This window comes from Hippopotamus amphibius, chromosome 7 (genome assembly GCF_030028045.1).
Source record: "Hippopotamus amphibius kiboko isolate mHipAmp2 chromosome 7, mHipAmp2.hap2, whole genome shotgun sequence".
NCBI classification, from domain to species: domain Eukaryota; kingdom Metazoa; phylum Chordata; class Mammalia; order Artiodactyla; family Hippopotamidae; genus Hippopotamus; species Hippopotamus amphibius.
The window spans coordinates 87,066,971-87,079,139 of record NC_080192.1 but is presented as its reverse complement, the minus strand read 5'-3'; the positions used below and the strand labels follow the sequence as shown (position 1 = coordinate 87,079,139).

General features: G+C 46.3%; 1 protein-coding gene across 9 annotated transcripts in view; it reads right to left on the bottom strand.

Annotated features, from left to right (window-relative positions):
• Positions 1-12,169, bottom strand: part of LOC130857222 (sideroflexin-5) — a 151,959-nt gene that overhangs the window by 91,112 nt on the left and 48,678 nt on the right. For all 9 annotated transcript variants that reach the window (XM_057742693.1, XM_057742692.1, XM_057742694.1 and 6 more), the window contains one exon: positions 10,984-11,052. In XM_057742693.1, coding sequence (XP_057598676.1) covers positions 10,984-11,052 — 69 coding nt within the window. The remainder of the gene's footprint in view (positions 1-10,983; positions 11,053-12,169) is intronic.

The following is a 12,169-nucleotide window of genomic DNA, read 5'->3' as shown; positions in this document are numbered from 1 at the left end:
ATTTAAAAAGCAAACTACAAATATATGTTACAATGTGGATGAATCTTCCCAAGATTGGCACCCCAATATCTCTCATCCCCCATGCTCTTCTAGAACTTTCCCACATCCTCCATCCAGAGGCAGAGTCTATGTCCCCTCCCCTTGATCCTTGTCAGGCCTTTGTGACTGCCTCAACAGTATAGTACAGCCAAGGTGAGGCTACGTGACCTCTGAGGCTAGGTCAGAAAAATGCCTTCCACTTCCACCTTATTCTCTTGGGATGCTCACTCTCTTGAAACTCAGGATCAGAGTGTAAGGAAGCCCAAGCAGGCTACGGAGAGACCTGTGTGGATAAGAACTGAGGGCCTGGCCCACGGCGCCAGCTAAGCCACCAGCTAATGGTCAGCACCCACTTGCCCACCATGAAAGTGAGCCATCTTTCCTTCCCCAGTCAAGCTGCCCTAGCCGCAGCTGCATGGAGCAGAGACAAACCGCCCCCTCTAAGCCCTGCCCACACTGAAGATCAGTGAGCAACAGAATTGCCTGTTGTTATTTCAAGCCACTAAATTTTGGGGTGATTTGTTACATAATAATAGAAGGCTGATACACATAAGCAAAAGAAGGCAGAGGCAAAACAGTATATACAAAATCCATGGGACTTCCTTGGTGGTCCAGCGGGTAAGATTCTGTGCTCCCAATGCAGAGAGCCCGGGTTCGGTCCCTGGTCAGGGAACTAGATCCCACATGCCGCAACTAAGAGCTCACATGCAGCAACTAAACATGCCCATAACAAAGATCCCACGCACCGTAACAAAGATCCCACGCACCACAACTAAGACCAGGTGCAGCCAAAATAAATAAATAAAAGTAATTCTTTTAAAAAATATATATATATAAAATTCAAAAAGAGGCAAAATGTACCTATGGTGGTAGAGGTCATTAAAGTGTTACCTTTGTTTGAGGGGGGGGGGGTACTAACTTGGAAAGGGCATGAGGGAACCCTCTGGAATAATGGAAATGTTCAGTGTCTTGATCTGACTGGTGGTCACATGGTTTAAACATATGTCAAAATCCATTAGGCCATACACTTAAGATCTGTGCATTTTCCTATATGTATGGTATATCTCAAAAAATCAACAATAAACAATAACAGCAGTGAGAAAAGGCAGCCTATGTCAAGGTCAGATGAGGAACCCAGGCATCAGGGATGCTCATCACTTTTGCAAGCGGTGATTAAAAAATGTTTTGTGTGCTTTCAATTTTTCTGACATTTTCTCTAAACAGCATGGATTACTAATATAACTGGAAAAAAAAAAACAAAAACACAAAGCTATCTCCACTTTGGGAACAAACAGACTCTGGGAAAGGATCTGGAATCCAGGGACTGACAAGCATATATTTGAAAGGAAAGAGGCAGTACTTTCCAGCAGTCAGGCTACTCCCAAGTAAGACGTTTTCCTGGCCCCCGACAGTCCGGCTGGCTTGTCTGGGCTGGCAGTTAGTCCCGCTGTTTCAGTACAGGAGGTGGCTGTTCATTTCCCATCCTCTGTGACTGCTGTCAGCCTGCGTAGCAAATGCTCCATGGGGTGCCCTCCCTGGGGCTGCATCCTGCCTTTAGACCAGGGACTTCTGTTGAAGACTCTCTGCGCCCCCACCCTTAGCCAGCTTTGTCCCTTGGTCAAAGGGGAACAGGGTGGCTTCCCTGGGTTTTCCTGTTGATTGTTGGTTTTAACTTGCTTAAGTTCACACAGAAAGTGAGCAGTTTAGTATTTGAGCCCCAAATGTAGTCAGACCCTTGCTGTCCCTGCCACCCTGCCAAATCCTCCTAGTGCTGCAGCAAGCTCCCCACCCCAAGCCTGCTTCCTCCCAGCCTCAGCCTCTGCCCCACAATGAATGCTCTACTTTCCACCCTGAATGGTGAATGGCTCTGCTTTCTCATTATTTTCCCACACCAGGGATTCTCCCAAGTTCCTCTAACAACCTGGCCAGATTCCATCTCATTTGACACGGTCATCAAAGGGAGGCCTCTTGTCACAGGAGTAAGTTCCAAAGAGCCCTGATCCTGGCATGCACCGAGAAAGAACCAAATCCGAAGTTTCTTCAGACAAGTCTGTGAATGCAGGACTGGGGAAAGCTAGACTGCGCTTTTCTGCCTCTGGGCCTTGCTAAAACCTCAGCTAGGTCAGAGGCTGAGAGGTTGGAGTTCCCAGCGCCTCTATGGGACAGGCAAGGCCCCAGGCCATTTGTCTTGAGAGGTCCCTGAAGGCTGGCTGTTGTGAGAGCTGGACTCCCCACAGCAGAGAAGGGGGCCATTTTCAGGGAGACTTGAGGGATAGGAGGAGGGTCTCTTTGCTTTAAACCCTCCTCTCATTGTGACTCTTGACCGAAAAGCCCTGGGCACTCAAGGGATGGGGAAAGCTGGAGGACAGTGGCAGGGTGAACTTTGTAGGAACAAACAGGCAGCTAGGCCCTCAATGCAGAGATGGTGAGGGGCCCAGCTGGCCTGGAGACAAGGCTGCTGGCCCTTCTCTGGAGCCCTGGGCTGGAGGAGATTCAGCCAGGTCGTTGCTTCCCAGACTCCATCACCGGCCTGCCAGAAAATGTCACAGAAAGGTCTTTCCTTGTATTTGATAGGGCATGGTCTCCAGAAACTCCCTCTGGAAACAGGCACCTGGGAGGTCTGCTCCAGGGCAGAGAATTTGAACCGAGGTCCCACCCCTGGGCCCTGAGGGGAAGAAGGAAGCAAAAAGTCAGGCATGGAGTGTTAGGGTGGTGACAGAGAGGGCAGGAGACCCTGCCAGATAGGAATGGGGATGGTGGGACACAGGAAGGACAGGCACAAAAAAGAAAGGTGAGGAAAGCCATCAGAAGCAAAGCTAATCTTTTTTGGAGGGAAGGGGGTACACGGTAGCCCACGCCAAAACTAAATGCAGACAGACTATAATCCATGCTTGGCTAGGGAGAATGTCAAAATGATTTGAATATTTATTTTAATATTTAATATGTTAAAATATATGATGGGAGGGACAGCACCTGGCCAGAAGGTGAGGAACACCCAGAAACATTTCACCCCCACTTCTGATAAAGGACCCACCCACTTCCCAGGTGGAAAATGCTGGTTCCCACCTCTTGATCTTGCCCACTGTTCACCCCGCCACCCTGGGGGAGGAGGACATCCTTCCTCCCCAACAGCCTATCTCCATTCCCATCCACCCATCAAGGCTCAGGGCCATCTTCTCCAGGAATCTTTCAGAAATGTTCTCTCCATCCTCTGAACAGTCAGAGAGCATTTGGTGTGCACCTCTCTAAGGTCCCTGACCACTTACCACCGTGTGCCCATGTTATCTGTCAGAGACTGCAAGGTGCTGGTTTTAGGAATCTTTGCAGAACCGCAGGACACCACCAGCCCATCACCAACACAGCACCACACATAATGAGCATTTAACAAAAATGAATGACTGAGACTGCTGGGGGGAGGGGTGAAGAGTATGGTCAGGTTAGGGATCCAGGTTCCAAAGCAGCAGGCCAGAGTCCCTCGATGAAGATGCTGGTTTTACCGAATCCTGGGATTCCAAGAGGCCGTGCATGCCCTGTTCAAATGGGATGTGAATGAGAATACCCCTGTGTGTGAATATTACAGAACCACATAGGCATTCTTTTCTCTGAAACAGTTGGGGCCCGAGCAGGAAGGGTATTTTGGTGCCTGGGATCACAGAGTGGGTGGGTGGCACCTAGGAACCCCAAGTCCCCTCAATCCCAGCTCTGGGCCACTTCCATGAGACATGAACACAGAAGAGCCGCCTGTCCTCATGACAGTTGATAACTGAGAAAGGGGTGGTCTCCCAGAGAAACCACAGCAATGCCTGCACCCCGAAAAGCTGATGCCTACTGGGCTCGGGCACCCCAGGTAAGAAAGGGAAGGGCCTTCTTTATTCTCATTCCAAGCTGAGCCCAGCCTGACACAGAAAAATTGCAAAGCATATTTAGCAAAAGTGGGTACAACTGAAGCATGGACATTTCAGTCAAAAGTTTGGGAGTCCCAAAGCTTGCAGAACTGGAAAAGATAAAAAGAAAAAGGGAAGGAAGGGAGGTGAGGGGGGGAGAGAGAGAGAGAGAAAGAAAGAGGAAGGGAGGGAGGAAGGGAGGGGGTGTCAGAGGTCAAGGGATAATGAATAGGGGCGGGGCAGGGGGCGGGGCCTGCAGGTTACATCACGTCCTGCCTTGATAGCTGAGTATCTGATTGCTCTCACCTGGGCACATCCTGAATCTGCCAAGGGCAGGGCTGTGCATTCTTACCTTGTCTGCAACCACGGCTTGAACCATTCCTTTGTGGCTCTCAAGCGGTGGGATTTGGGCGCCAAAGCTAATGATTTTTGTGCAGGCAGTCTCAAGCCCTTGTCTCACCTTCCCTTAGCCCTTCCTGTTCCCTCCCAGCGCTCCCGGGACCCACGGGGTTATCCGTCTGTTCTGAGATTGGTTCTTGGCTCACACCAACCCATGAGCTACCCTCTGGGAGGCCCAAGGGAAGAGGAAACCAGGGACACGTGGGGGAGAGCTCTGTTTCCGTGTGGCAGACCTCTGAACACCTTCAGGACACCGATGTGAAGTAAAGCCATATAATTCCAGCAGCATAACAGGTGGTACAGCCCTTTAGAAATAAATCTGTCCAGCTACCCCAAGAACTATAAAAACAATCATGGTCTCCACCCTGGATACCCTACTCTTGGGAATTTTTTTCTAAAAGATAAATTTAGCAGAAATGAAAAATGATTTGCCTGAGACTTTTTTTTGCAGGAAAGCAAAAGGTAGGAAACAACCTACCTGTTAGACCTAAAGTCTAACAGGGGTGGTTTTTTATAAGACTTGATTTCCTAAAATTATAAAGACTTGGAAATAGATGAAACAAGCAAATAAAAAGTCTATGTTCAATGTAATAAGTATACCAAAAATGTATACAGATAGGCAAAAACCTGAAGTGTATAAGGGTACTGATGTTTGAAAAAATTTTTTAATTAAAAATTCCATTAAAATTTTAAAATTAGATTATCTGATGCTGTCTAGAATGCATTTAAGTGGACATGTTTACTTACTGCCATTGAGAGCACAAACATATAATCTTGGTATGGGTTGGTACAATTTACAGAGCAACTGGCAATATATATCAAAAGGCTTAAAATGCCTTTCATTCAGAAATTCCACTTCTAGGAATTTATCCAAAGGAAATAAAAAGAAATATGGGGAGATTTATGTATGAGGATATTTATTGCAATATTATTTATAATGGCAAAAGAGTTGAATGGACCACCCAAATGGTCAATAGAGAAAATGATTAAGTTATAGAATAACCACATGATGGATTAATATACAGTTATTAAACACATTTTGAAACAACATTTAATGACAAGGAAAAATGCTCATGATACGCTACATGGAAAAAACATATGTCATGTATACATATCACATGATTTTAAATATATGTATATATACACTATACACACACCCACACAGATCTTCCTTGACTCATGATGGGGTTCATCCCAAAAAAACCACTATAAGTGAAAATATATCTTCTTTTTTTTCTTTCTTTCTTTTTTTTTTTTTTGGCTGTGCCATGTGCAGCATGCAGGATCTTAGTTCCTAGACCAGGGATAGAACCTGTGCCCCCTGCAGTGGAAGCGCAGAGTCCTAACCACTGGACTGCCAGGGAATTCCCCAAAATATCATATCCTAAGTTGAAAAGGCATTTAATACACCTAGCCTACCAGACAGCATAGCTTAGCTTGGCCTACCTTACCTTCTGGCCTATGCTCAGAACACTTACATTAGCCTACAGTTGGACAAAATTGCCTAACACAGAGGCTAAAAAATGTTGAATATCTCACGTAATTCATTGAATACTGTACTGAAAGTGAAAAACAGAATGGTTGTGTGGGTACAGAATGATCACGTGGCTGACTGAGACCTGTGGCTGCCATGGCCCTACATCACAAGAGAGTATTGTACCACATATCACTAGCCCAGGATATGAACAAAATTCAGAATTCGAAGTATGATTTCTACTGAATGAGTATTGCTTTCACACCATCATAAAGTCCATAAATCATAATCAAACCATCTTAGGTTGGGGACTGTCTATATAGAGATAGAATGAGATATAGATACATATATATCTATAGCTATACAAATTATACAAACCATCCTAATTTTGTACATATACATACACCAGAATGTTAATTGTGATTATTTCTTGCAGATGAGATAATGAGCAGTTTTTATTTTCTTCTTCAGACTTTCACATATTCCATTACTTAGAGATTACTACCAGAATCACATCACATCAAGAGGCCCACAATATCAGTTGTTTTCATTGTGAGTGATGCTGCCTGTCACCTGGCTAAAGGGGTATCCTTCAAGCTCTCCATTGTAAAGGTACATTTTTCCCATTACTAATTGCTAAGTAACATTTGGAGATGACACTTACCTGAAAGCATAAGAATATCCTGTTTCCCAACAACTTTTACTCGATGAAAATAGCATCCATTAATGATCCAATAATAATCAGTTATTTCATTGAGAATTACACAATGTTTATTTCCTTCTACATTTGTTAGCTGGCATTCTTCTGTGAGTAAGAGCTTCCCTCTCTCAAATTTTTAGTTTTACTATGGACTCATGGATTCTTCTTCTTATTATTATTCAATGTATTATAATCCACTGTTTTTCTTCTTCTTAATGCTCAAATTGTCCCAAATGTGGCTAGTGGGACACAGACACTTCCTGTTCCTGTGTCTCCATCATTCTATGAACAATTTCTTCCTTTCTGTAGCCATTCTCTTTGCCTCGGGTGTGGATTTGGCCATCTCTCCAAGAAGCCCTGGGTCCTTTTCATAAGTAATGGTATTTAGAAACCAAGATCAGAGTGCTAAGCGTCTTCATTGTTACTGGGGTGTCATTGCTTCTAGGCCCTTTCAGTGAACGAGCCAGGAAATTGAGAAATATAAGTGTGTGTGTGTGTGTGTGTGTGTGTGTGTGTGTGTGTAAATCATGAGTTCATATTGATACCTCCAATTCAAATACAACATCACATAGTTTTTGTCTTTTCCCCTACTCCATATTTGTATCTCCCTACTTCCACAGTGAGAACCCTGGTTCCCAATATCAGTATAATGATTTATTCTGTCCCAAAATAGTTTCAGATTACTACACCAATACTAATAATGAGTTGCTGTTATTAACACCATTTCGGTTGGTTTTCTATGTCCTTCAGAATGATAATCTGCCAACCATTCATTCACTTAAATACTTATTGAATTCAGAATAGCAAACCCCTTTCATCTTCAATTCATAATTGAAAGTAATTTAGATGTCAGGTGGTACAGCCTTGTCCTTAGGGATCTAAATCTAATTCCATGACCTACATAGAAGGACAAAGCTAGGGCTTCTGCCAGGTCCCAGTGGTTTCCCTCCTCAGGCCCAATCCTGTACACACTGCACCCTGACAGTAGACTCACAGCCCCTCAAGATCCCTCCAAAGAATTTACTCTTGCAGGACTTCAGGAACCAGGCAGATTTTATGACAATATCACAGGAACGATGGTGGAGGGGACAGCAACTTTCACAATCATGCATGACCAACCTCAAAAGAGCCCCCAGACACTGGCCTTTCAGTTCATCATGGTTACTTGCTCTCCTTCCCACTGTTTTTCCCTCTTGTTTCTTCTCTCTGTTCTCTCTTGGGAGGATCAAAAAGCATAATTCTTCCCTTTCTGTCAAGCAGGCAACCTCCTCCCTCTCTGAAGCCTTGCTCAAGACGTTCTTAGAACAAAGACAGCCTTCTTCCCAAGAGAAATTATGGTGAATAAAATTTGCTCCACCTCATTACACATACAAGGGTTGGAATCTTTTTAAAGCTTAGTCAGTTATAAATTGCAAACAAGTAGCTGCAAAACTCTCTCAAGATGAGTCTATCCATGGACTTAGCTAATGCCCCTCGGAACAGGGTCACGGCTCAAGCTACCCAGGATTTTTCCACCTCAGGAAACTCTGGCTTCCAGAGCCACCCTCTCAGGTCCTCCACTCTCCTCCCACCCTCACAGGTGAACAGGCCTGTCCAGATCTCCTCCACCTGGGCAGTTACCACCCCATGCTCACTCCCAGGACACCAGCCAAGGGCCCTGGGAGAGAAACAGCGCTTTGTAGACATAAGCCATGGTCTGTGGACTGAGCCCAGCAGAATGGGGAACCTGGCCCTCCTGGCAGCACCATAGTTTTGTGAGGAGGGGCTCAGGTAAGAGATTCTTTCATCGAGGTGCCTCTAATTTCTCACTGCTTCCCTGCAGCTGGCCTTGTTAAGCAACCGGCCTAGACTAGAACTAGGGAGGGCATGAAGGGCCCACTCATGGCCCTTCCAGGTTTTTTAGGGCCTAGAAGATCTTCTGTGGGCAGAAAATGTCCAAACAGCCAGCAAGTAGTATTGGAAACAGTCCCCAGCTGAGATGCAGAAGGCAGATGTCTGGTTCTTTCCAGGAAGCCTATCAGAATCTTTGATGAGGGGAAGAAACGTGTGAAATTTGAAAAATATTCTAAAATTATTATTGCATTCGTTATTTCCTAGTCGGCAAATAGTTGTTTCTTTGATATTTCAATTAATAGTAAAGAAAAGTATGAGATTTTTAAATTTACTAATGGGGAAATAGGCAAAAGAGGGTTTAGTGATGTACAAGAATGCTGGGCCTTTTCAAAATGCAAGAGTTGAAGAAAAAAAAATGTAGTACAGGAAGAGAGTAGTAAAATGAAATGGTCCGGGAATGAAAGGAGGGTGGACTGGAGAGGAGGGGCTGTGAGGTCCCACACGCAGGCAGCGGGCTGCTCTGCAGCTGTCCATCCACCCTCAAAGTCCCTGCCTGCTCACGGTAATTGGGGAGGGGGGCACTGAAATACCTCCAAGACCTCCCAAGGCTCCCTCCACCATCTCTCAACGTGCCTCCAAGTCCACCATTAGCACCTCTGTCTTTTGAAATAAGCACTGGCCTTTACTGCCTCCTCCATCAAGCAGGTGGCATTTATGTCAGGATTTATGTTGCAACTCTATTTAGTGGTGCACCGTTCTGGAGCTTTCGAGAAAGGCACATAACCTAGGCTAGGTAAGTAGTTTCTCTAGTTTGGTATTCTTCCAAATTTTTATGTAATCACACTGATTACTCCTTAGGAGAATCCAGACAGGGCCCAGAAGTACAATAGCCTTGCCCTTAAGAAACAGTACATCCAGAGGTAACGTCAGCCAGTTAAATACTTGAGTCCTTCACCTTTCCTGAGATGCAGCAGGAAATCACACAAGAGAGTAATTCCCACATTTCCTGTTACTGGGCTGCTCTCCCAGGCACAATGGGGATGGTTCTAGGTCCAGGTGCCTAGCAGGCCTTGTGCTTCTTTTCCTTCCGAGAGTTGAAGCAAGTCAATGCTCAGCACAGAGAAGCTGAGCAGAGAAGTGCTGCCTACTCAGGGGGCTGACTCAGAGGCTCAGTGACTTGCCTCAGGGTATGTGGGGACCCATGGTGGGAGTTTGGGCCTTCTTCTAGCTGAGTAACCTTGGGAGAGTTCTCTAAACTTGAGTTACCTGAACAGGAATGCAAAGTGGCCAAAAATAAGGGTTCTGGAGACAAGCTTACCCGGGTTCATACCCTGGCTCCATCACTGGCCAGCACCTTGTGCGTGAGACTTAATTGCTGTCTGTCTGTTTCCTCATCTGTAAAATGGAACTCAGAATAGAATCTACCTCACAGGGTTGCTCTGAGTTAATCTGACAAGCTTATACATGTAAAATGCTTACGACACTGCCTTGCTCACAGTAAGTGTTTAATAAATATTTGCTACTTTACATGTGCATGCATTCCTATACACATTTGTAAATACTATACAAAGAATATAAAGACACAATTCTTGGGATGGCTCAAATAAATCTGCCAATATATGTAAATCTGACAATATCAAGTGAGGATGCGGAGCAACTGGAATATTGTGGATGAGAACATAAAATGTACAGCAATTCTTGAACAACAGTTTGACAGTTTCCTAAGAAGTTAAACATATACTTACCACACTTACCATATGAGCCAGCAATCCCAGTTCTAGTTACTCACACAAGAGAAATGAAAGCATACGTCCACACAAAGAATGCTCAGAGCAATGATATTCATACTAATCAGAAAATGGAAACAGCCCAGCCGTTCATCAACAAGTGGATGGATAAACAAATTCTGGAACGTCCTTTCAATGGAATGCTGTTCAGTAGTAAGGAGGGAGAAAGTACTGATACATGCGACAACACAGATGAATCTCAAAAGCACCACACTAAGGAAAAGAAGCCAGACACACAAGGCTACATACTGCAGGATTTCACTTATATGACACTCTAGAAACAGCAAAACAGCAGGGACAGAAAACAGATAAATGGTTGCCAGGGGCTCAGCATGGGGTGGGGGAGGTGGGTTGTAAATGGGCACGAGGAATATTGCAGGGTGATAGAAACGGTCTACCCTCACTCGAGGGTCCTCACGAAGCAAGAAGGCTGTGGTCGGCAGGGGAGATTGGGAGTGGGTGGGGGACCTGACATTCATGATGGTGTGGACACGGGACTCAGTATGTTTGTCAAAACTCATAGGATGGTTCACACATAAAAGGTAAATTATACCTTATACCCAGCCTTACCTATCAAAGGAGGGAACTGGGTAGGGAGAGGGTGTGAAGGATCCTTTTTTGTTCTTCTTAAACGCATCTGTACTGTCTGAACTTCTGTAATGAGCGTATAATCCATGTACTGGTAATAATTTTATTGAAGTTTGAAATAATAATAATGACACATATCTACCTTGAAGGGATGTTGTGAGATCCAGATGAAATGAGATAATGTGCATAATGTAGACCCACGGATGCCCTGTGGATCTTCCAAAGTCACAAGTTACAAAGGCCAAGGGGCCTCCATCGAGAGTGACCGCCATGACTCACCTCAGTGACAAAGAGTGTGCGCGGGTCGATGATGTCCAAGAAGTGCCGGAAGCGACCATAGAAGGATGTCTGGAGAAGGGGTGGGAGAGCAGAGTGGGTCAGTTGCTGCACCCCTTCCTCCAGACAATGGGGACCCCACCCACAGCTCACCCTTACTCTCGGGGTCCCACAGTCCCCAGGACTCCCCATGTGGGTGATGAACGCAAATGAGGCCTTGGTTCTTGGTGACCTGAGGGCAGCTTTCCCAGGTCTGGGGGCTTTCTGAAGTCAACTCTGAAAGACCATTAAGACACTCAGTGACTGTCCCGATGTCTCTTCCACGTTCCTCCCATTCTCCTCCCTCTCCTCCCAATGCCCTGAGATCTACTCCAAGCCTTTCAGCAGCCCCCGAGCACCATGGAACATGCAGGCTGGAGGGAGAGGTCCGGTCTCCAGCCCTCTCTCAGTCTCCCCTGCCCACCACAGCCTCCCTGCTTTGCTTAGGACCTTTGAGTGAGGGAGGATCCCTTCTCAAAGTCCAGCACAGGCTCTGCCCCCAGGGAAATCTCCCCACCGGCAGAGCTCAAGCACAGTAGTACCCAGCTTGCAGCCCTCAGGCCTTCCTTCACCCATGGCCTTGCTGCTGCTGTGAGGCCCAGGACAAGGGGCCAGCTCCCCCGTCCTTGCTCCAGAGCAGGGACTTGGAAAAGGAGTGCTTTGTGCTAAACAGGCCACAAGCATTAGAGCACAATGAAAGGAAACCGAGCAACGCTGCTGCTGGGCCTTCTGCCCTTGGGACAGTGCCAGCTTGGCAAAGCCAAGCTCAAGGGGAGGAGAGAGGGCACCGAGCTAGGGGACAAAGGGGGAAGCTGCAAATGCTGGGGGTTCATGCCTCACTACACTCGGGCTCTGTCCCAAATCCTCCCTGGAGGCCCACAGCTCTCCAAGCCCATCCTCGGCTCGGTGGAGGAAACAGAAGCCTCTACACTCTTTTCCCTTCTCACTAGGACACCAGACCCTGCAGCCAATTTCTGCTCCTTCCATTCCCCAATAAAGACCACAATAGGCCCTGGGTCACCAAAAGGTCCCCTGCGCACACCAGGCCGCATGCCATCTCCATCTCTCTGCTCACCACGGCCCCCCCTGCATGCAGCAGCTTCTCCACGCCCACTTGCACCCCCAGCCTTTACAGACCCAGTGAGCTTCC